Consider the following 26,642-nt stretch of genomic DNA (forward strand, 5'->3'; position numbering starts at 1 on the left):
TAGGCATCTTTCTATACTCTTGGGAAACTCTACAGAAATTTTCTTAAGAACTTCTTAAGAAATCTCCGAAATCTTTCTAAGGCCTCTTGGGATCAGACCCATTGATTCTATAACAAATCTGAGGATTTTTTTCAAATTATTGTATTCCAAATTTCTGAAAGTAATTCATGTACAAACTCTTTGTTGGTTGAATTATTATAACTTATTGTTCTAATTGACTTATTCATTTTTCCAGTGATTATCTCAGAAATGCCAAAGATATTTTCTTCGGAAACTTTCAGGAACCTTCCAATATATTCTCTCAGAAACCACATGAGATATTCTCTTAGAAACCTCTTCGGAGATTCTCTAAATAATCTCTGCAAAGATTATCTTTGGAATGGAGTGATTTCTCTTGGATTTCTGCAAAGATTATTTGAGAAATTCTCCATTGATTCTTTTAAGAATTTCTCCAGAGCAGGGATTGAATCCTGAGAAAATTGAGAGAATCTCTCACGTATCGCTCTCTGTAACTATCATAATCTGATATTTTCTTCTTAATCTCTCCTTAAGTTCTCTCAGGAATCTTCCAATATATTCTCTCAGGAATATCTTCAGGGATTTTCTCAGAAACCACATGAGATATTCTCTTAGAAATCTCTTCAGAGATTAATTAATAGTGCCTGCAAAGATTATCTTTGGAATGGATTGATTTCTCTTGGAAATCTGCAAAGATTCTTTTGAGGAACTATCCATAGATTCTTTTAAGAATCTCTCCAGAGATGATCTTACTAATCACTTCGAAGATGTCTAAAAAAATCTCTCCAAGGACTTCAGCAATCTGTCCATAGATTTCTTCAGAAAACAACACAAAGCGATTCTCATAGGAGGAACCTCACTAAGAGAATTTCTCAGGAATCTCTCAAGAAACTCTTCAGCGTATCCTTCAGGATTCTTTCACTCTTCATAAATTATCTTGGAAATCGCTTCTGAGATTTTCTCATAAATATACTCAGAGGTTCTTTCTGAAATCTCTCTAAAAGTTTTCAAGAGAAAGTCTTAAAACATCGCCAGAGATTATCTCAGGAATCTCTGTAGATATTGCTTTAGGAACCTATTCAAAGAATATATCAGAAATGCATAAATCACGACAAATATTACATTTCTGAAACCAGAATAAAGAAACTACTCCTCCTAATGAAATCTTTGCTATCAGCGTAGCTGTCACTCTCTAGTGACAAAACAGTAAAATAGGACAGCTTTGCGAATACCAACAGTCGCCGTTGTTCACTTCCTTCACCGATTGTTTCTGCAGTCGCAATTGATGAATGGTAATATGCTCTTTTGCTACCTATATCGCAGGGTTTTTGACCTAATCTCCAATGTTTGCCATAAACTATGGTCCTCAAATTGTTTTCGACGATCTGATCAGTTTGAACAAAGGGGCCCAACGCCATTGTCATTTCCATGTTGCTAGGCGTAGAAATCATCTCCGCATAACTCTTTGTATTTTAATTTTTGTGCGTTAGTTCTTGTCCTATCATTACTTTCAAATAGATTTTATAAAATGAATATAGAAGAGCTCCCGGATGAGGTAAAATTTCATAGAACAATCGATTTTCACAAACGAAGCTTCCGATTACAAGTCGTCGGTTTTCTTCCTTGACAGATATTGTGCCGTATTTTTCAATACTTGGATCGGTACGATCGTCGAGCGGCGATGCTCGTATGCAGCCGTTGGGATCTAATAGGTTTCGGAACAGGTGCGAACGTAGTGCTCAAGATCTATGTCTGCGAGGAGGCCTATCAAAGGTATGAGAATTTTGGCCTCATGCGGTACAGCTACAAGGAAACGTTGGAAGCTCTGCTCATCAGTGATCGAGTATATCAACATATTTCGCTCATTTGGGATACAGAGAAAAGAAATCAAAAAACCATACTGAACATTTTGAGTCGCTTCAGTCCAACTGTTTACACCTTGGAGATGCACTCATGTGGATGCGAAACAGATCTGAGGTGGGTGGCAAGTGTCTTGGGGATGCTTCCGAATTTAAAAGAATTGAATATGAACGGCGTTTTCATCGATGAAGAAACGTTTAGGCGCATCGATATGAATCCAATGTACTACCTTCATACGCTACAGGACAAACAGCAAATTTCAGCATTCGTTTATAATGCACCGGATGTATTCGCCTGTGTCACCACACTGTACGTTAGGATAACGAAGGACATCCCCTTATTAGAGTTGCTTAACGGACTAAGCCCTCAGCTGGTGCATTTGACGGTATATATGACACCAAAACTGTTCGAGCAGTATTCTGAAGAAGAATTCCCCTCGCTGGAAACACTCGAGATATTTTCTCTTGATGAAAAGGTAGATAAGTCCATAGAACTCCTTGCACAGATTGTGCTTAGAGCTCCGAAGCTGAAACGCCTGAAGTTGCTAGCAAGAAATGATATTTCTGTGCTATCGCATTTGGAGCCACTTTATGGGACTCTAGAGAAACTCGCAATCTACGTTGACACGTTGAACCCCGCGCTGCTTGAAATGATCGAAAAGTTTGAGAAGCTAGAGGTCAGTTCCCTGTTATCTTCCCATTACCACGTTTATCACTCGATTTTTCTCCTATTCTAGCATCTTTGGTTACGCGGCATACCTCTGGTGAATTTCAAAGAGCCGAATAACGGATTACCGATTCTGACGAGCGTTCGAGTGCTGGTGATCGAGTCTTCGGAAACGGTGCCTTTTTGTGACGAATTTTATCGCGATTGTTTTCCAAACTTGATAGAACTTCAGCTGCAGTTCGCAGATCCCGATGATCACTGTCTGAAGATTGTGGAGCATATTCCGACACTGAGGCGATTGATCATCCGAAATCCGGTAAGGTCTTTGAACATCACTATTTGGGCGGGAAATCCGTAATATGGGATAAATCGCAAATTTAAATGTATCCAAACAGATCAAAGTTTCTTCGGTTCAATTTGAGGCCTCAAACAACTGTGTAAAAGTTGGGCGCGTTCGGTTTCGTGTTTGATAAAAACCTGCTTTTCTGTATTTCTGTAATTAAAGCTCCATTTTTTCTGAATCATTAGCACACGCTAAGGCTTAAGCGTAGGATTCTTAGCACGTGTTAAACGTTAAGATATACTGTGAAATGCCTAACAGAGTAAAACTGATTCCTGGACCACTGTGCAATGGGTCAGAAAGGGATATGTACGATATATTTATTGAATAACTATCGCAATTTAACTCCAATAAACTTCAAATTTGTCGATTCATCAACGACAATCTGAGTTGACAACAAAACATGTCGTAAATAGTGCAACATAGAATCGCGTTAAGTTGTTTAATCTGACAGATCATATATCAATTCAGAAAGCATCATATGAAATCGCAATAACTTAGCAAAAATTGCCACCCAAACTTGGTATCTGCTGAATATGGGCCTTAAAGAACAGCAAAGCAAACAACAAAGTGTCGCTGTACATGAAACATATATTAATATTGGCAAATAATCACGAGTCTGTTATGTTACCCTTGCTGGTACAGTGGTAAGGTGTCCGTTTCCTTATACAGAGATCCCGTGTTCGAGGCTCGATGGATTTTTTTTTATTTTCATCCAAATTTTGGGGCATCGTATATCTGATCGCAGAAAGTCTGAAAAACTCGTGCCAAGTACGCATATAGCCTCCACTTTGGTAGGTATATAGTCTTTTCATGCATTCTATACGATTGAATTTTTTGATATAGAATGATGTATAACAAAAGTTATACCAACCAAAATGTTGACTGGATAATGTATAAAGATTACCAATCACATGTGAAGAATAAACATTATTGGCTTTGATCAGTTTTGTCTTCTTTTATCGTCATCGGGAGCCCTATGGGAACAAACGAAAATGAAACAAGAAAGAGAAGCACTGCGGGCTACGTTGCGATAAAATTCAACGACGTTTAAATTTACACGTCTAGTTCCATTTTCAGCTCATGTAAATTTTAATTGCGATGGAATTTTGTGTTTATTTTCATGCTCCAAATATGTACATGAAAATAAACTTAAATTTACAGTATAGTTTTAACTGTGTAGGAGAAGTTCTATAATACAGGCAATCTATATACATTATTGCTACATAGATAATAGGCATCATAAATTGATGAAATAGGTAATCGACAGTAAAAGCAAATGTGATATACACATCAAATGTTAAGATGATCAGTTATACTGTGTTGGTCACAAATATATTGTTGTTATTGAGCTAGTACTATTTTAACATATCCATCGCATTGTGTGTGGCAGTCTGAAGAGCCTGAAAATGATTTCAAATTATCTCGTGATCATTAATTAGTTAATCCGTGAAAGCTTGTATTTAATAATTAGTGAGTGATTTCTTTTAGGTATTTCCGTTGGCATTTCAGTAACAGTGGATGACTATACTGGATAAATGTTCAGAATGGGTTTTGACGTAGTTGTTGAAAAAAGTTTATAGAAGAATTATGAGAGTGAATAAAAGAAGAGTCCATGCTCAACAACATACATTTTTCTGCAATTCGTTTTCAATCTTACCGATGTTACAGAAAATGTCGCAGAAATAAAATCGAAAATTGTATCCCTATTTGTATCTGTTGTATTTTTGCCAGAAGCATCAATTGGTGGAATCGTTAAGAAAATTAATATGAGCCATCGCAAGCAATTTCTTAATGAATTTGTGAATGAATCTTACGTTAATTTTGTAAAAAACTTAATACTTAATAAAATATGAAATTTGGAATTTTAACAACAAAACTTTCAACAATTTTTGCTTATAATTAAATCGAAAATTACTCCTCATGTAGCTTTAACAATTCCACCACACATTTCTTCTTTAACAAGATTTTTAAAGCAATTAAAAATACAATCTACCAATCTTCTAATCGTTTATTTTGCTGCCTTCAGCAACATATTTCCCGAACGAGCATAATGCATGATTAGATCTCGTCACCAGGCGGTACCAGTTTCGATAAAAAGCATTGAAAAAATGTCACAATCCGAAAAAGGCGTGTAGTTTTTTACGGGTCTTACCGTAAATATTTGATGGATATCTTTTTAAATTTCATCTGTGAGAACATTGATTTTAGCGTAATAATTTATAAGAATTTCACCTTTTTTAAATTAAATGCTTGTGCAATAATTTTACATAAGATATGAGGTAACCAAAATTGCACTCTATACTCAGGAAATCCTAAAAACTAACCCACCAAACAGGATCCTCAATCGAACTTGTTTTCAAAATCTGCTACTTTTAATATGGTTTTGCTTCAAAGTTGCACATTTGCACTCTAGTGCAGTTGCTAATGGCCACTGAAAATAATACCACGCTTGTATTGTATACAACAAGTGTGCTTTTCAGATGGCGCATATAATCAGTGCATGATGTCTATGTTTTTGAGTCAAAAACTGAACTGAAGAAGGCTCCCAGACATTGTTCACATCATTCGTAATATTTGCTGTCTATTTCCTGATACTTTTAGAGATTAAAATGATAAAAAACATAAGCATTTCAAAATTCCCGATTTTGGCAACATCCCCAATTTGGCAACATTAAAATCACGCCTTGTTGCCAAAATCGGTAAGGCACTGTATAGTAAACAAAAACTACTATTTCTAAAAATGTATATTGTGATGAATTACGTGTAATTATATGTTCCCTAGCATATGAATTATTAATTTTAGTAATATCAGCGTTATTGGCTGAAATATTTCATATATCATATTTTTCCGTTTTGACCCAATCTCACCCCCTAGACCCATTGTCACCCCCATCGACGGTAGTTCTATGGTGTCTGTATGGAATGTCCTAGAATCCGCTTATTGGGCCAGTATATTTTGGCTGATACTCAAGATTTTCACTTGGTCCACTCTGACTGAACGCATATTTGAAGGTGGTAAGTCATTTGGCATAAAGTCGTTTGGCATAATAGTCGTTTGGCATAATGAGTCTGAAACCAAGAATTTTTAAATTTTTCGTTTTTACGTTTCTTTTGAATCTTTTTGATGACATCAGGCTTGTTTTGGAGTAAATTGATACAAAATAACACTTTATTCAACAATCATTCTTGAATAAATTTAAGTGTATTATGAAAATTATTGCAAATAGTATTTCATTATTTATCCAGAAATTACCCTTCTTTCAAATATTAATTCTTCTTTTGAGTTTCGCTATTGGAACAATTTTTTGCACTGAAGATTTTTTTTATATTTAGCACAAATTTACCCTTCTTTTAATTGTATTATTTTTTTCTAAATATAATGTAGCCATAATTATAGGTATGAAAAGTGTTGATTTAAAATTTAAATAAATTTTTCCTTCTTTTATGTATAAACTGTTCTTTGGATTTATATTTTTAAAGTATTTTTTTGTTTAAAAAGGGCGGCAATCGATAATATTGATCTGCTCAAATTATCAGCGAAAAGAGAAATCGTTTACTTCAGTTACTTCGATGGGTTGTGCTACTTTTCCCCAAATGTCGGTTCCCCGAATGTCGTTTCCCCAAACGCCAGTTCTCCGAATGCCAGTTCCCCGAATATCCAGTTTTCCCGACTAGCCCACTTCCCCGAAAAGTTTTTAGCACTCATAATTGTCGTAACTGTATACATTTCAGGGTGGTGAACGAACTGACCATCTAATATGCACCCTTCTTTATTTAATTGGCGGTTCTTTCGAGTATTACCATCCTCAGAATTTTTGCCAACATGTGTATAGCCGAGAATGACAGAATACTTCCTTCTTTTGACTGTTTATCGTTCTTTCTCGTCGTCGAGGAAAAGTAGCACAATTACTTCGATGATTCTGAACGCACTTTTTTATGTCTTTTTGCCGCAATAATTTTTGACGTCTATTCTTCTATTGGTTTAATTATAAATTTTGCCTTCTTTTAAAAATAGCCAGTTCTTTATATTTATACTGTTTTAAATTTTATTATTTAGTAAAGCGTTATAAATTGCTGTTTTATCAATTGTTGCCAGATGTGTTGTTATAATGATAATTACTGTAGAACCTGTCAGTATACAATAGACTGGCCCTAAAACAAAAAAAGTTGTAAAACTCAACGGGGAACCCCCTAGATATGAGCCTTAGGGTACGAAAAACGCTCTCCAAAAATTTCAACTCAATTGGTTGCTCCACCAGCTGGCGCATTCGATTTGAAGTTTGTATGGGATATTCGTCTCAAATACATTGAAAATTGATCCTATGTCACTGTTTCGTTCCGTATACTAATTGTTCGCGTTCAAATAATTCCAGAATAACAAATACACTAGTTGATACCCTAATGAACATAATTGCAGAAGGTTGTATCTTGATTTAATCTCATTTTCATTACTCTTTCAGTTGTTGAAAGTTAGGCTTAGATCAGCACTCCCGTACAGTCACTTATATGCATGCGACATGTGCCTCAGCTCGCCCAGCGTCATAGGTGGCTATGATGCGCTTAATGGCTACCTCCAAGCTATGTTGAAGAAATACAAGCAGTATTGCATGATATACTTCAGATGGTTAAAACACCAACTTTATTAATTTTGATCATGGTACAATCTTCTACAATATTATTCGATATTACATAAAGTAGTGTTTTTGAAATTCTGGGTCCAATTGAACGCGATCATCAATTTTCCTTAACCAAACAGTAGATGAAGTGCTGTTGCTCATATGTTTGAGCTGAAAATCCCATATTAACTTTTTAGAAAGGCTTCCTCTAACCCCAAGAAATAATCCTGGGGGGTGCCCCGTGGAATCATACAACTTTATTTTTCTCCCATACTAAACTGGGCCAGTCTAATATTCAACATATACCTTTTTGGGGCAAACGCGTGATCTCTTGCCGAGATATGCTGGAAAAATATTATTTCAATCACAAGTTTTCCCTTCTCTCGATAATAGACGGTGTTTTTGGTGTACACTTCCAATATTAGAATTTATATTGAACCGTTGAAAAGTTTTGCCACAAATATTTTTTTTATTTTTTTTTTTTTAATTAGTATCATTCCAAACATTACATTCATTTCTTATATCTAGGTGTTCTGTGTTATTAGACAACACTATCATCCTAATTTGGTAAAATAAATTTAAGATTTAATTAACATTTTGTTAACAACATATTACATTTCATTTGCCGTAGCAGTTCAGTTTTTTTACAGGTGAGTTGATTTCACCTGCTTATAAGAGAAAAAAAAAACGTTTTTAATATACTTAACCTAACTTAACCTAAACATATAACGCATTAATCGTGGCAATAGAAGATTGTAACGATTTTTGCCTGAAATTATTTATTATTTTATTTGACATTTGTTCCAATGTTTCAACATTGGATATTCTATGTAACTCATTGGTACTATACCAGGGAGGAAGCCTCAGAATCATTTTCAAAATTTTATTTTGAATTCTCTGCAGAGCTTTCTTCCTGGTATTACAACAGCTAGTCCATATTGGTACAGCATACAACATGGCTGGCCTGAAAATTTGTTTGAATATCAAAAGCTTGTTCTTAAGACAAAGTTTTGATTTTCTATTAATAAGGGGATAGAGACATTTTACATATTTATTACATTTGGCTTGAATGCCCTCAATGTGATTTTTGAAAGTTAAATTCTTATCTAGCATGAGCCCTAGATACTTAACTTCATCTGACCAATTTATTGGAACCCCTCTCATCGTGACAACATGTCTACTTGAAGGTTTCAAATAAAGAGCTTTTGGTTTATGTGGGAATATTATTAGTTGAGTTTTGGAAGCATTAGGAGAAATCTTCCATTTTTGCAAGTATGAAGAAAAAATATCCAAACTTTTTTGCAATCGACTACAGATGACACGCAGGCTTCGACCTTTGGCGGAGAGGCCTGTGTCATCCGCAAACAAAGATTTTTGACATCCCTGAGGTAACTCAGGTAAGTCAGATGTGAAAATATTGTATAATATTGGTCCCAAAATGCTGCCTTGAGGAACACCAGCTCTTACAGGAAGTCTTTCAGATCTGGAGTTCTGATAATTAACCTGAAGTGTACGATTTGACAGATAACTTTGAATTATTCTAACAATGTATGTTGGAAAATTAAAGTTTTTTAATTTTACAATCAAACCTTCATGCCAAACACTGTCGAATGCTTTTTCTATGTCTAGAAGAGCAAGACCAGTAGAATAGCCTTCAGATTTGTTGGAACGGATCAAATTTGTTACACGTAAAAGTTGATGAGTGGTCGAATGTCCATGGCGGAATCCGAACTGTTCATTGGCAAAAATTGAATTTTCGTTGATGTGGGCCATCATTCTGTTAAAAATAACCTTTTCAAAAAGTTTACTGATGGAGGAAAGCAAACTGATTGGACGATAGCTAGAAGCTTCTGCAGGATTTTTGTCTGGTTTTAAAATTGGAACAACCTTAGCATTTTTCCATTTGTCAGGAAAATATGCTAATTGAAAACATTTGTTAAATATATCAACTAAAAATGATAAGCTACTTTCTGGAAGTTTCTTGATGAGGATGTAGAAAATTCCATCATCGCCAGGAGCTTTCATGTTTTTGAATTTTTTAATAATAGTTCTCACTTCTTCCAAATCAGTCTCCCAGGCATTTTCGAAAACGATCTCTTGATTGAGAATATTTTCGAACTCCTGAGTAACTTGATTTTCAATTGGACTAGTAAGTCCTAAATTAAAATTGTGCGCACTTTCAAACTGCATAGCAAGTTTTTGAGCTTTTTCGCAATTAGTTAGTAATAATTTGTTTTCCTCTTTCAATGCCGGTATTGGCTTCTGAGGTTTTTTCAAGATTTTAGATAATTTCCAAAAGGGCTTAGAGCCAGGGTCCAATTGAGAAATTTTATTTTCAAAATTTTTGTTTCTTAATTGAGCAAAACGTTTCTTGATTTCTTTCTGCAAATCCTGCCATATGATTTTCATAGCAGGATCACGAGTGCGTTGAAATTGCCTTCTCCTCACGTTTTTAAGACGGATCAAAAGTTTAAGATCATCGTCTATAATCACGGATTCAAATTTTACTTCACATTTTGGAATTGCAATGTTCCGGGCTTCAACAATGGAATTTGTTAAAGTTTCAAGAGCATTGTCAATATCAAGTTTAGTTTCTAAAGAAATGTTAACATCAAGATTAGAGTCAACATACGTTGTATATATATTCCAGTCAGCTCGTAAATAATTGAAAGTGGAGCTGATAGGATTGAGAATCGCTTCATGGGATATTTGAAATGTAACAGGGACATGATCAGAATCAAAATCAGCATGAGTAATCAGTTGGCTACAAAGATGACTAGAGTCGGTTAAGACCAAATCAATCGTAGATGGATTTCTAGAAGAGGAAAAACATGTGGGGCTATCAGGGTATTGAATTGAGAAATATCCTGAAGAGCACTCATCAAATAAAATTCTGCCGTTGGAATTACTTTGAGAATTATTCCATGACCGATGTTTGGCATTAAAGTCACCAATGACAAAAAAATGTGACTTATTGCGAGTCAATTTTCGCAAGTCAGTTTGGAGCAAATTAACTTGCTGTCCAGAGCATTGAAAAGGCAAATAGGCAGCTATGAAAGTATATTTACCAAACTGTGTTTCAACAGAAACACCTAAAGTTTCAAAAACTTTAGTTTCAAATGATGAAAACAGTTGATGTTTTATACGCCTATGAATGATGATTGCAACTCCCCCACATGCACCATCAAGTCGATCATTACGATAAACAAAAAAGTTAGGATCTCTTTTGAGTTTAGATCCAGGTTTTAAATACGTTTCGGTAATAACTGCTATATGCACGTTATTAACCGTAAGAAAATTAAACAGCTCGTCCTCTTTACCATTCAGAGAACGAGCATTCCAATTTAAAATATTTAAATTATTATTTGGATCCATTAGAAAAACGTAATCCAATAATAATTTGATTTGTAAATTTTACACCTACTTGGACTGCTTCAGTCATAGTGGTGGCTTTGAACATTGCATCAATCATTAGATTCAATTGTTCAGTTAGAAAATTAAAATCAGAGGCAGACATGTCATGTGATTTCCCATTGGAATTTCCGGTAGACGAAGAAGCGGAGTTACCTGTGGCGGTAGAGTTTTTTCCATTTGATTTGAAACAAGTAGAATGGGTACCCATGGATCGAACAGGGGAGGAGTTCAAATTTCCTGCTACGATATCGGCAAAGGATTTACCGTGGGTAGATACATTCGAAACTGAAAGATTCGAACGGCTACCCGACGGATTAAAATTAGTTTGTGAATGAGCATGATTATGATCTTCCTGATGGGTATGATTCATGATCAAGCGATCGTTAACTGAAAAATGAGCATTGTTCGATACTCTACCAGGCAAATTCCGGAAACGACCGTTATCGAAACGGATATTATCTTTCATCTGCCTAGCACGAGCCTCAATGACCCTTTTGCGTGAAGGACAATTCCAAAAATTGGACTTATGGTTAGCCCCGCAATTACAGCATATGAATTTGGTGGCATCTTCCTTCACTGGACAGACGTCTTTGGCGTGAGAAGAACCTCCGCAAATCATGCATTTAGCATCCATGCGACAATTTTTTGTACCATGACCCCACTTTTGGCACCGACGGCACTGAGTGGGGTTCTGGTAATTTCCTCCAGGTTTCTGGAAAAGTTCCCACGTCACACGGACATCGAACAAAAGTTTTGCTTTTTCTAAAGCTTTAATATTATTTAGTTCTTTTTTGTTAAAGTGAACTAAATAAAATTCTTGAGAAAGCCCTTTCCGAACAATGCCAGATTGGGTTCTCTTTTTCATAATGATTACTTGGACTGGGGAAAATCCAAGTAAATCATTTATTTCATTTTTGATCTCTTCAGGTGACTTATAGTCACTTGAGAGACCTTTCAAGACAACTTTGAACAAACGTTCAGTTTTGTCGTCATAAGTAAAAAATTTGTGCTTCTTCTCTTCAAGATGTCTGAGAAGAAGTTCACGATCTTTAAGAGTTTCCGGCAAAACGCGACAGTCTCCTTTCTTTGCGATTTGGAAGGAAACCTTGATTCCCCTAATGGAGTTCAAGATCTCCTGCCTAAATCCCGCAAATTCGGAACAACTGACCACGATAGGCGGCACTCTTTGCTTCCTCACTTGAATCAAAGAGCCTGTGCTAGAGGCTGCTTCGATTTGGTGTTCGGAAAATTTGTCTAGAGCATCGAACTGATTGCTCATTTCGATACAATTATTCATTTCACCCTTGGAAGAAACTTCGCATTCCGGGGAAGCGTCCTTTCTTCCATTCTTGCCACGTGTAGTGACAGTTTTAAAACCCACTTTTTTGGAAGGAAGTAGTGAATTCAGAGATTCACCCTTCCTTTTGTTAGTTGTTGATACCATGTTTAGTTAATAAACGAGAAAGACGTGACCTTCGAGAGGTTTTTTCCCTAGACGGTGTCCAAGAAGGATTACCACCGCTAGCTTTCGCCAACGGGTCCAACGAAAAATCGAAGGCACGGGTCCAAACAAGGATCGTAAAGGGATCAATAGTAGAAATTAGTACTGAAAAGTACTGTTTAAGTAGCACTGAAAAGTACCGTTTTTAATTTTAGCACTGAAAAGTACTGTTTTTGTAGCACTGAAAAGTACTGTTTTATTGCTTTAGGTAGTTTTTAGGAAAACTTCCAAGAGCAGAGAGAATTCGTGTACGCACAGCACGAAGGTACGATGCGCACTGTTTTGCCACAAATATTTTCTTTTAAAGATGTGTTGTTCATTCGAGATATGCTGTGAAAAGTTTTTTTTTTTGCATTAGAGCCTTAAACATTCTAAACGAAAAATAATCCAAATTCGTATATAGGCTATTTTTGCATTGAGGCGCATTCATAGATCTTTGGATTAGAGGTGTTGATATTTTGCAAAAAAAAAAAAAAATTCTTTTATCAAGTAATTTTCATCGGGTGTTACGCCCAAGCTGGGACAGAGCTTGATCTGCAGGGAAATATTTTATGAGCGTTCCCTTGATGAATAACTGCGAACTTTTTTTTGCCAATTTACTTTTTTCAAATATGTATATCGCAACAAGCTCAAAGATACTCTATGTTCTGAGATGTAGAGACCCGTCACGAGTTGTATCTAGTAATGTTCTCAATATGTCACAACCATTTTTTAAATTTCATAGCTTGGAAAATCTCTGAACGAACACCACGCTTCTTTAGAACCTAACAAAATTTTTGCTATGGGCCACCGAGCCCATTGATCTCGGTAAAATCTTAAAAAATGCCGATATTTATTTTAAGTCAATCATTATGCCAAACGGCCATTATGCCAAATGACCATTATGCCAATTTTTTCGGGCTAGTGTTTACACTTGAGCCAGTTTGCGAGTACTGCAACCCTCTTGCATAGAGAGGTTGTATTGAAGTTCTTCGATCGAGCTGAAATTTACAGGAGTTGTTTTCCTATATAAAAGAAGTTATTTCGTAAAACTTCAGATTTTCATATTATGGGGAAGTGGTACAAAATTACCACTAATGATTTAATATGAAAACAAAATATTCAAAATGAATTTACCGGTATAGCTATAGTGAAAATGTACGAATTGGTATGAAATTTGGCATGTTTACTTTACGTTACATGAACTTCAAAATGAACATGATATTTGGATTGAAAAAAATGTTTCAAATCGAAAAAAACCTGTTTTTTTTTTATTTTTTTATCAAATTGGCTTAGATTTTGTCAACCGAACTAGGTAAAAAAACTATATATGTAAAGTTTTGTAGGGCAACTCAAGGGCTCATTGGCGGTGTACCGTGGTGAATCAAAATCCGGACGGTACCAATATCCGGACATTCTGATAATATTTACCAAAAAAAAAAAATGCTAAATTGAAGGTTAATATGTTTATTTTAATTCTTTACTTGTTATAAACATGATTACTTATTTTACGCGCATTTATAATTCAGTAAGCATTGATAAATAATTATCAAAAATGAAAAAAATACTCCAGACGTGGTGTATTTTCCGTGGTGAACTTGTATTAGCGATAGTGCCAACTAATCCACCCACAACGTTTATATAACTATATTGCATGAAAAATATGCCTTCTATATAGTGATTGTTTAAAATAGTAAAAAGAGGCTGTCCGGAAGTAAGTACACAATTTTCAAATAAAACTGAAATAATACTTTGATCATTATCAACACATGAGTAATATGTAATAAGAACAATACTGTGCGTCGTTCAATGCGGATTATTGCAGTTTAAACCACAAACATGTCTGTCCAAACAACTAAATCACAAACATTGCTTACTTTTGTATTTTTAAACGAATACAGAACACATGCATTCTACAAGTTATTAAAGGCGTGATATATTTAGTTGATTTTGAAAAGCTTTGCATGGTTCAATTTTACAATTTTATGTTGAAACAAAGCTGAGCTCAACTCAATTATTTACAAAATGATCTCTTGCAAACATACCATCATATAAGGTACACACATATGTGGCCTTCCCAATCGAACCCACCAAAACATTACCCAAATTAATAAAATATGGTAGTTGATTCCCAACCAAACAGCGTGAGAAGAAACAACGCTTACTGCCCACCGAAAACATTGGTGCAATGCCTTATTGTTATCCACACAATCACTTTTGCAAGGAAATGACATTTCTTTCAGATATGGCAGCGGCAACACGGTATGATATAATCGGAGGCCTTCACATACCGCTCATACCGTCCGGATTTTTTTTAATTTTTTAATATTTAGTTTTTTGACCTAGTTTGGTTGACAAAATATAAGCTGATTTGATAAACAAAATAATTTTACAAAAAAAAAAACAGGTTTTTCTCGATTTGAAACATTTTTTCAAACCCAAATACCATGTTCATTTTGAAGTTTATATAACATAAAGTAAACATGCCAAATTTCATACAAATCCGTGCATTTCTACTATAGCTATAGCAGTTTACCTGGTTTTGTATATATATTTTATATTAAATCATTAGTGGTTATTTTGTACCACTTTCCCCTAATATAAAAATCTGAAATTTTGCGATATAACTTCTTTTACATAGGAAAACAACTCCTGTAAATTTCAGCTCGATCGAAGAACATCAATACAACCTCTCTATGCAAGAGGGTTGCGGTACTCGCAAAATGGCTCAAGTTTAAACCCTACCCCGAAAAAATTTTTTTTTTCGGAAATTTTTGAAACGGCATATCTGGATTACACCTCAAATGAAAGCCCATGAGTTGTTCTACAAAACGTCATATTTAGATTTTTGACCTAGTTCGGTTGGTAAGAAAAAAAAAATCGTATCGAGAATAAAAATTCATTTTCAGAGGAAAAACTGTAAGAAATATAATTTAAAATGGGGCTCTCTGTGGGAAATTTCTTGACCCATTCAGTCAAGTAATTTCATTAGTTTTCTTGAGCGAAACAGCATACTTAGCTTTACAGGGGCTGTCCATTAATTACGTTAGACAATTTTAGCGGTTTTTCAACCCCCCCTCCCCCCATGGTAAGATTTTTTGTATGAAAACCAAAAATAATTTGTATGGCGCGTAAGAAATCTTCACCTCCCATAAACCCTTACGTAATTAATGGACCACCCGTAGATACACTACCCACCATAAGTATGGAATCGTTGCAATACTGAGTATTGCAACACTTTAAAGTTTAGCATCACCCAAAATTCAATGATAAAAGTTTTTTCAACAAAAACAAAAAATCGCAGGGGCTCAAAGACGTATTTTTTAAGATGCCCTCAAAAATACATTGATCTAGCACTTCAGAATCACGAGATAATATTCATTTTAGGTGATGCTAAACTTTTCAAGGTGCTGCAATATTCAGTATGAGTGTTGCAATACGCGATTCCATACTTACACACTTAAATTATTTTACGGATTCCTGTAAAATCTCAACAGCTGAACAGTTCGGTGAAATAAATTAACGGAGTACGGTAAATTTTTACAGTATTCGGTGAAAAATCACCGGAATCCGTAAAATTTAGATGGTATTTACGGTGAAATTCACCGTGTGTATGGTGGGAAGTGTATGTATATTTTTCAAGAAAAACAAAAAATCCCAAACAGTAAGACATAGCGAGTTCCTTTACGCACCAAATAACGCGTTTGTCAAGGCTATTAAAGTAGTTCATAGACTGCTTTGATGAGATATTCACCCCTATTCTTGTTTACGGCGGATTCAGAGTGGATTTAGATAAGAGTGCCGTCAATGTCAAAATTGGAACAGTGGCGAGCTGTCAATTCCATACAAATCCGCGTTCCAATCGAGCAGGAGACCTGTCAAAACTGGAACATGACGTCACTCTTGTTTACAGGTACTCTAGGCGGATTAAACTTTCGATCGAATCCTATTCGTTCGAATCCTTGGCCTAATTGATTTTGCTGGCGTAAACGAGAATGCGAAACGGTATTCGATCTAACCTGCATTCGAACGGGTGATTATTTAGTATTGAAAACGCTGGATCCAAAAATCAGTACCGTAAAACGGGGTAACTTTGATAGTTTTTTCGAAGAAAACTTCAATATTTATGCATGCTGTTTCAAACAATTTTAATTCATATTTTTAAAACAAGTACTGGTATCCTAACTATCGATTCCAGTTGATAGATTTCCAAAAGATTTATTCTTAATGGATATATAATTTTTCATATAATCGAAAGTCGGTTTTCTGTTTTGGGGTAACTTTGATAATGGAGCATCACTCGAACAAAATTGAATGAATTACAGAACATTTGTAGGGCGTTGCATATCTTTAGGCGTTTAACGCTATATGGAAATTTCTGACTTAGATTACAAAAATGGTCCCAGTTTGTAAAAATAGTATTCGCTTAGAGTTTTGAGACCGAATTCGAGTTATACTATAACTAGGCTATCAAGTATAAGTGACGAATTCATTATGACTTCATCAAATAGTGATCGTAGAACAGATTGTTTGAGAGCATTTCAAAATTGCTAAAATCTTATAAATTTTCCATATATGCATATAAATCCTCAAATGTACTTGATTCCAACGGAAATAGCTTTAACATGAAGTGTCATACTAAAATTCTTTACTTTTGCATTCGTTTTGCTTAACAGATTAACAGGAACTTTGTTTTTTCGTTTAGTATGTTGAGAGTCTCGCATTATCAAAGTTACCCGCATTATCAAAGTTACCCCGTTTTACGGTACTCCAAAGAAAGAACCTCTTCAATTTCGAACAACACAAAACAAATTGTCCAACCACGGTGTACAATATTAGGATGGTAATATTGCGATTCCTTTGACAATTTTTCGTTCTGCGGTAGCCGCCAAGTTCTACCGCAGCCTTGAAAATTATTGTATCATTGAACGAAACCAACTAATCAAAGTACATAAGCTTGTCGAGTCCAAAGCATTGAAAAACAACAGAAAACACCGGTCATTAGCGTAGTTTATAAGATATCTTCGCAGCCGATCGATGATCACTTTGTGAAAATCAGTGATGTGACAGCTGCGTTAGCTTTCTGTTCAACCGTGGAACGGAAAGTTATCTCTAAAATTGCAATATATTCCTCAATATATGGGGCTTTCCTTAGCCGAGTGGTTAGAGTCCGCGGCTACAAAGCAAAACCATGCTGAAGGTGTCTGGGTTCGATTCCCGGTCGGTCCAGGATCTTTTCGTAATGGAAATTTCCTTCACTTCCCTGGGCATAGAGTATCATCGTACCTGCCACACGATATACGAATGCGAAAATGGCAAGTTTGGCAAAGAAAGCTCTCAGTTAATATTCGTTTTAAATATATTGAAAACTAGTGGTCTCGGCAAACTTCGTCTTGCCATCAGGCTGTTGGAAAACGTCAAGAAATCTTCCATGCAAAATGATACCTTAGTCTTCCCCTATTTTCCCGATTATTCCGGACGTGCTAATTTTCATTAACATTTCAGCTGTTGAAAGTTAGGCTTAGCATCCCCGTACAATCACATAAATGCATGCGCCTATGTGCAGCAGCTCGCCCACCATCATTGGTGGCTATGATGCGCTTAGTGCATGCCTGCCCAACCTTTTTTAAACCGCGGGCCAAATTGCAAGAATAAGTTTGTATCGCGGGCCACATTTTTAAACGCACAAATATTCCTATGCGATCTGACGAAAGTTAGTAAATGAAGTTCATAAAACCCGAGGAAATTCAGTGAATGGATTAAATTTCATTTGAAGAAATCGATAAAAAGATAATTGCTGCTGGACATTGTGAGAGTCCCAGAAGTGTGCTAAAATTCCGACCAAGCTGTTACGAAATTTTTGAACAAAATGTCCAAGATTTTACAACTTTCGTGCCTTGGTTTCCTTCAGAATCTTACTCAATAATCATTTTGAATGCTATCTATAAATATTTGAAAATGCCTAAAATTATTTCAAAATTGCCCTGCTCATAATTTTGTTATAAATTCGTTTAGTTTTCTGGCAAAATGTTACATAAAGTTATGTTGCAATCTTGCCCAGGATTTTACAAACCTATGTATTAAATTCGTTGAAAATTCTGGTTATGGAATCCTGGTAAACATTCTGTGAGAATCCTGTCAATGTTATCCGTGAAAGTCGTGTCCAGAATTCTTGAAAAATCCTGTTCAAGATTTTGAAAAAAATCCTGCCTTTCTTATAATCCCGTCAAGGATCAAATGTTCAATGACAAATGAATGAATGTCGAAAGAAGCCATGGTAGAAACATTGTTTAACACTCATAATTTTAGATTTAGAATTTGAATAAATATAGTATCTAAGAAGGTTTATAAACAAAACAATATAAATAATTACAATACTAAAATATTAGGTTGAAACTAAATTAAAAATTAATTAGGTTTAGTATGTTCTAATTTCGGGTTGGTAGAATATTCAACGGGCCAACGGGAAGAATCTTCGAACCTTCCGCGGGCCGCACAAAATGAGGTCGCGGGCCGAATGCGGCCCGCGGGCCGTACGTTGGGCAGCCCTGGCTTAGTGGCTACCACCAAGCTGTGTTGAAGAAACAAAGAGCTTAACAAATATACTTCAGATTGGTAAAACACAAACTTTATCAATTTTAATCATTATACAACCTTCTACAATATTATTCGTCATGGTATCAAGTAGTATTTTTAACATTCTGGGTTCAATTGAACACGATCAACAATTTTCCTGAACCCAACAGTAGATGATGTGCTCCCATACGTTTGAGCTGGAAATCCCATATCACCTTCAATTTGAATGCGCCAGCCCATGAAACGACTAATTGAACTGAAATTTTCAGGAACTCTTTCTCTGACTCTAAGAAATAATCCTGGAAGGTGTCCCGATTTATACAAATTCATTTTTCTCCCATAGTAAGTTGGGCTAGTCTTCGTCAAATATGATGTTTACACTATAGTAAAGAGCCTGTCTTGTTAATTTTGTATGAGTCCAACTAATACGAACAACTTTGTAGAAGACTGTTTTTTGTCTAAAGTTTGAATAACATTATAAAGGGTAATCTACGTCTTCGGCACTATTCGGCTATTCTCGACAACTAAAATTGAAACACCAAATTCATAGTATTCTTCTATCAAAACACTTCAATGAACACATTAAGATGATTTTTTGAATTGTCATCCATCCATTGGTAACCAAGTCAGGTTCTCCTGATACGATTTCCGAGACTGAACAAACAATTTTGCCAAAATCGTCATCAATTAAATAAAAACGGCTTAAAAAACGGCTGATTTCGAGCTGCCAACCCCAGCAACACACATGTTATAATTGTGTATTATCAACTGATATATGACAAAAATTAGTCATATATTAGTTGATAATACACAATTATAACATGCGTGTTGCTCGGGAACAGTTGGCAGTTCTATGGGAAAGGCTCCCATACACATTTCAATCACACTTCGTGGACGAAACCTATAGCACCCATATTTTATGCAGTAGTTTGGGGCCCTAGATCCAAAGATTATAAAAAAAAACTTTGATCTGAAAAAAATGGTTTTGATCACCTACGCTTATCACTATTTTTGTGTTTTGTACATACTAATAATCGATAATTTTCCAGTGGTACGGAACTGATCTCCAGCATTTTGTGGAATTTTGCCGCAAGCTCAAGGCGCCAGAGTTTCACATAACCTGTTTCAGTATGTATAAGGGACAATGGCACTCTTCGCAGCCGGTTAGAGAGGCTAAGAATCTAGAGAAACTCTGCATCAATGCGGCTAGTGTAAGTTGGAGGGGCAGTTCTGGGATAGTTTCTCAAACTGAATTTTTTCTCCCGATTTCAGATTGAGGTGGGCTTCTACGAACAGATGATGAAGTTGATGCCGGCGCTTAAAGTGCTCCAGCTCGCCCTGAAAAATGACTGCCCAGATGAAACGGTGAGAACTCTGGTCGATCAGTTCCCTCGTTGTAAATTAGTGCGAGTGCTCCGGCCCGATGCGTTATTTTTGAGTGACACGGACTGAAGTGTTACCGGGAAAACTCTCTTACATCAGCGAAACTTCAGCTACGGTCATCGATATATGTTTGCATGTGAATTGTGCTTAATCTTAGATCTGTAATTTGTTTTAATTATGTTTATATGTTAAATTGTTGGTCATCAAAGTTTTAGGTAAGTGCGTTTCGTTAGATTTTATTAGTGTTCTAAAGCATGTTTGTTATGATTTTAAACAGTGTCGTCTTATTCAGAGTCACTCTTAGATGTTATAATAAAAAGCGAAACTAGTTTGATCATCATTTCTTTTATTATTCTTTCTTTTTTATTTTTATTTTTTTATTCTTCATTAGTATAATTCCAAATATTACATTCATTTCTTATGTCTGGGTGTTCTGTGTGTGACTACACTATCATTCTAATCATCTAAATTCTTGCAACAATGTTTAGTGAATGAACGAAAGAAGCCGTGATCGTTTAAGAGTTGTTTTTTTACCAAGACGGTGTCCAAAAAGGACTACCATCGCTAGCTTTTGCTAAAGGGTCCAACGAAGAATCGAAGACACGAGTCCAAATTAGGATCGAGAAGGGATCAATAGACAGGAAAAACTGCACTGGAAACCTCCGTTATTTTAGCACTGTAAAGTACTGTTTTATTGCTCCAGGTAGTTTTAAGAACTTTCGGAAGCAGAAAGAATTTGTGTACGCACTGCACGAAGGTACGATGCGCACTAGGCCCATTTTGCCTTATGCTCTCTATATTTCAGTACTAATATTGGCGTGCAAATGAATCGTAGGAGATTTCCAGGAAGGGTTTTACGATCCATCGCGCAGCTTCCATGTCAATTTTGTGGACTCTATCATAAACTCTCAGACGAACAAAGAAAGAGCAGACGCAACAACTTGAAATTTGTCACCCTGCTTCTAGCCTAGGTACAACAGGGAATGCCTGTAATGGAACGTTCATAGCCCCGGTCCACGTGTTTCAACGACATGCATTTTCAGGAGCGCACTAATTTTATGACGTGCCTGACATGACAAAAATGCTAAAACGTTGACCAATTAGACGATGTGGAGTGAGAAACCCTTTGACATTTTCACTTTTTAACGTCTGGTTCTGGTTTGCTGAATCGGTGCTTTTGAGAGGATGCAAAAATATTCGGAGATGATAATGATTTTCGACACATCGCCGCAAATTCTTACTGTCACCACAAGTGACACAGCTATTACAAGGTGTTTATTTCCAGCATCATCTTTATAAACTGACACTTATATTGAGCTGTTCGGTAATCCAATCCGCATGGTTATTAAATTAATTAACTCATTACGCGTGGTAAAGATGGTCAAATTATGGGTGAAATTATGAAAAGAATCCACGTGCTCGGCTGGGATTTGAACCCAGGACTCTTGTATGCTAGACGAGCGCTTTACCAACTAAGCTACCGAGCCACTTGGTGACCCAATAACTGAGTTGGTTACAAGTTTAGAATTCAAATCCCTACAGACCACGCGGACCCCTTTCATAACCAATATCCATCCATCTCTTGTTCCTACACACGCGGAGCGAGCGAGTGCGATTTATTTAGTGTTGAAACTGTTTGCCTATCGTACCTACATCGCTTCCACAACAACTGTATTGTGGAAGAGTAAAGATGTGGGAAGGCTATCAACGTGTCGTTCTCACTCAAGTGACGACATGACTACTACAGAGAGGCAGTACACTCTAATATAAACTGACACTTATATTGAGCTGTTCGGTAATCCAATCCGCATGGTTATTAAATTAATTAACTCATTACGCGTGGTAAAGATGGACAAATTATGGGTGAAATTATGAAAAGAATCCACGTGCTCGGCTGGGATTTGAACCCAGGACTCTTGTATGCTAGACGAGCGCTTTACCAACTAAGCTACCGAGCCACTTGGTGACCCAATAACTGAGTTGGTTACAAGTTTAGAATTCAAATCCCTACAGACCACGCGGACCCCTTTCATAACCAATATCCAATGCCTCTCTGTAGTAGTCATGTCGTCACTTGAGTGAGAACGACACGTTGATAGCCTTCCCACATCTTTACTCTTCCACAATACAGTTGTTGTGGAAGCGATGTAGGTACGATAGGCAAACAGTTTCAACACTAAATAAATCGCACTCGCTCGCTCCGCGTGTGTAGGAACAAGAGATGGATGGATATTGGTTATGAAAGGGGTCCGCGTGGTCTGTAGGGATTTGAATTCTAAACTTGTAACCAACTCAGTTATTGGGTCACCAAGTGGCTCGGTAGCTTAGTTGGTAAAGCGCTCGTCTAGCATACAAGAGTCCTGGGTTCAAATCCCAGCCGAGCACGTGGATTCTTTTCATAATTTCACCCATAATTTGTCCATCTTTACCACGCGTAATGAGTTAATTAATTTAATAACCATGCGGATTGGATTACCGAACAGCTCAATATAAGTGTCAGTTTATATTAGAGTGTACTGCCTCTCTGTAGTAGTCATGTCGTCACTTGAGTGAGAACGACACGTTGATAGCCTTCCCACATCTTTACTCTTCCACAATACAGTTGTTGTGGAAGCGATGTAGGTACGATAGGCAAACAGTTTCAACACTAAATAAATCGCACTCGCTCGCTCCGCGTGTGTAGGAACAAGAGATGGATGGATATTGGTTATGAAAGGGGTCCGCGTGGTCTGTAGGGATTTGAATTCTAAACTTGTAACCAACTCAGTTATTGGGTCACCAAGTGGCTCGGTAGCTTAGTTGGTAAAGCGCTCGTCTAGCATACAAGAGTCCTGGGTTCAAATCCCAGCCGAGCACGTGGATTCTTTTCATAATTTCACCCATAATTTGTCCATCTTTACCACGCGTAATGAGTTAATTAATCATCTTTATGTTTTTTCCTGCCGAGTTTGATTACAGAGCATTTCTCAATCATGACTAGCCCTATGTTTTATGTAAGCATTAGGTAGTGGACTTGTGTACAAAAAAGTATCACACATAAATTATGCGGACGCAGAACACGGCTTGTTTTTATAAATAGGAAAATTAAAAATAAGGCTTCTGTACAACAATTGATGATTATGATGGGACGTTAAACATCAGTTGAGATTTATTTTCTGTAGATTACGCTTTCAAATGTCAGCGCTGTTATATACGGATGGAGTAGAATTCCACATTCGCTTCATTCTTTTTATTTCTATTTAATTCGACGTAACACAACGTATAACCATAACTTTTATTCTGCCATTTGGTCGAACATCATAAGAAGGGTAACAGCTTATGGAATTCATCTGTTTGGTTAAACATTATCTCTACTTTGTGTGAACAAGGGATTCAAGTGAGGTAATACCTACAAATTTTGTAACAGGCCCGTGTCATCCGCAAACAAAGATTTTTGACATCCTTGAGAAAACTTAGGTAAGTCAGATGTCAAAATATTGTTCAATAATGGCCCAAAATCTGCCTTGATAATCGATCACCTCTCTTAGAGGACATGGAGTTCTGATAATAACCCCCAGTGTACAATTTGACAGATAACTTTGGATTATTCTAACAATGTATGTTGAAAAATTAAAGTTTTTTCTTTATTTTACTATCAAGCCTTCAAGCCAAACACTGTCAAATGCTTTTACCAGTAGAATAAACTTAAGATTTTTTTGAAAGAATCAAATTTGTTTCACGTAAGAGCTGAGGAGTGATCGATTCTCTACGGAATCCGAACTGTTCATAGGCAAAAATAGAATTTTTGTTAATATTGACCATTATTCTGTTCAAAACGACCTTTTCAGAAAGTGTACCGATGGAGGCAAACAATCTGATTGGACGATAGCTTGATGCTTAAGCAGGATTTTTGTCCGCTTTTAAAATTGGTACAACATTAGCATTTTTCCATTTGTCAGGAAAATTTGCCAACTGTAAACATTTGTTAAATATATCAACTAAGAATAACAAGCTACTATGTGGAAGTTTCTTGAAGAGGATGTAAAAATTTCCATCATTGCCAGGGGCTTTTATAATTTTGTTCTTTCAATAGGGAGACCAAATTGATTTTGAGCATGACAGTGCAATCGCAAATGTTAAATTAACTCATCAGTGTGCGTATTCAATTATGCTCAACGTAAAGCCTCAGGCTGAATTTTGTGCGGCCTGTGAGAATTTGGGAGGGCTTTCTAATGGTCTTGTACTTACCTCAAGAATGAACATTATATTTTCATTCATTGGTTATATATAAATTATTTTGATAAAACTCGCCAGCAACAATTTACGAGGTTGCTCTGCCACTCATATAGCCTTCCAACTTATGCCATGGGCGTAACCAGAATTTTCATTTTAGAGGGGGGACCGCAAAAGTTCATTCACGAATTTCACGCAAAGGTGAAGCATGACGAAATCCAAACACTACTGTTCAAATGCACTAATATGCAGAAATAATGAATGTACAAAGATGAAAGCTTACATAGAAATTGCACTGTCGTTCGATGCTTCTTTCGCGAGAATTACGCATTCAAAGTTTTGGTACATTATTGAATTTGGATTCTAAGCTCTTTCATCTCAATATAAACGTTAAACTATGACGGACATCAATCCTCCGTTTTATTTCACAGTGAGCAAAGTGGTATCCAAAGCTTGGCTTGGTTCAGTTTGTTGATTGAGTAACGGGTCCATTCAACGCATTGAAAAATTCCAGATTGGAGAAAGTCTGACGATTCGATTGATACAGTTCTTGTTGACCGCCAATTTCAGCCCAGTCATTTATTGAATTGAGATAAAACAATTTCATAGATTTATACAGCTCCTCTATGAATACCCCAAGTAAGATTCCATCAGCATTTAATTATTCCAAGACTAACCCCCGAATTTCCCCAGGATGTTAGTAATTATTCATCCAAGAAAATCCTTCTGTTAAATATTCTAGCAGTTTTTTTTCAGGAATTATTTTTTCTTTTCTTCAAGGAGTCCTTTCAATGTATTGTTATTAAATTAATAGCATTAAATACTTTTGACCATGAGCTTATGAGTTTTATACTAACATATTTTGCAAAGATGGCTAGAAAAACTGCTGCACAGATTTATATGTTTTCCCTGCATTCCATATTTCCAAGGCTGGTAGCGAGTCACTTTTTTTTAAGCCAGTCACTTTAAAGTCTCTCTTTTAAGCCACTTTTATCGTCAAAAAGTCACTTTTTTCAACTTTTTTGAGCTAAATTTTCGGGAAAAAAATATGAATCGGCCTTTTTTTAAGTCAGTTTTTTAAGGTCATCACCAGAACAACTTCATGTCAATAGCAAAATATCGGTTCATAGTTTTCTTGTGAAAAATGCCTTGAAAAAATATTTCATAGAGTTCCACGTAATTTGTAATTGTATCTAAATTTTTCTAAGAATGGTGTAAGTTCATTGTTATAAAACTAAAGGTTTACAAGCTTAGTATTCTTTTTGAATATCTCGTGCATTCTCTTTTAATACATTTTTTATTTCTTATAGTAGATAGATGTTTATCACCTATTGTCGAACACTATGCATTAAACTGTGCATCCTTATTATTCTCTTTGTTTTCGAAATTCGTTGATCAAAACATCCTGGTATAAAGCACATAACCTATCTAATTTTTTACAAAATATATAACACTAAAACGTATACAAATTCGATTCCCAGCCCCTCCACAAAAAACCCGTCCAGCCACCAGAAGACGCCTCACGGAGGACCGTGCTTTGGGGAGCACATCCATCCTCCGTCAGTATCAGATGGTGACTGAGACAAACTGATCCTCTTCGCAGGCAGCTAGCCTCACTAATAGCAGAGCTCTCTCCTACCTGCTCGGTTTGAGAGTAAAAGAGTAGGATAAAGTGAAACTAGATGTAAATATAGATAAGTTGAAAATAGATCTGTATCGATAAAGAAGCTACAGATCAACTGAGTCCGGCACAGTAGTGGCCACGAGCACGGAGTGCCTATAAAAAAAAAACTTGCTTTCCTCCGTCACTAAACTTAAAAAAAAAACAAAGACTAATTATTTAATGTTCCATCAGATATTTTAAAATAGCCGGATAGATCTTTGCTAGAGTATGCACTAAGTTTTTCCTTACGTCGGTTGACATACCGCGTAAAACACCGCGTTATTTCAAAAAACGATTTAAAAAGTGCTCGTATTTTTCGACGATTTATGACCATAAGAATCATAACAAAACATTTTTTAACATGAAAAAGCAATTTTTGGCTTAGGATTTTTCACGTCATTGTATTTGACA

The 26,642-nt window shown here is 36.1% G+C and overlaps 1 protein-coding gene across 1 annotated transcript; it reads left to right on the top strand.

The window, feature by feature from the left end:
* The first annotated feature begins 1,378 nt into the window (after positions 1-1,378).
* LOC5570170 lies at positions 1,379-20,696 on the top strand. The gene is made up of 5 exons (XM_001658925.2): positions 1,379-1,573; positions 1,649-2,554; positions 2,615-2,860; positions 20,023-20,184; positions 20,246-20,696. Exons 1-5 carry the CDS (start codon positions 1,547-1,549, stop codon positions 20,423-20,425), a joined length of 1,521 nt encoding a protein of 506 aa, XP_001658975.1. The 5' UTR covers positions 1,379-1,546; the 3' UTR covers positions 20,426-20,696.
* Positions 20,697-26,642: the final 5,946 nt, after the last annotated feature.

This window comes from Aedes aegypti, chromosome 3 (assembly GCF_002204515.2).
Source record: "Aedes aegypti strain LVP_AGWG chromosome 3, AaegL5.0 Primary Assembly, whole genome shotgun sequence".
Classification (NCBI taxonomy): domain Eukaryota; kingdom Metazoa; phylum Arthropoda; class Insecta; order Diptera; family Culicidae; genus Aedes; species Aedes aegypti.

What these genes read in the sequence shown, in the direction of transcription:
- LOC5570170 (XM_001658925.2), top strand. Translation starts at nt 1,547, where the DNA reads ATGAATATAGAAGAGCTCCCGGATGAG. An exon ending in AAAAGTTTGAGAAGCTAGAG is followed by an intron (nt 2,555 to 2,614) that starts GTCAGTTCCCTG and finishes CTCCTATTCTAG; the next exon opens with CATCTTTGGTTACGCGGCAT. An exon ending in TCTGCATCAATGCGGCTAGT is followed by an intron (nt 20,185 to 20,245) that starts GTAAGTTGGAGG and finishes TCCCGATTTCAG; the next exon opens with ATTGAGGTGGGCTTCTACGA.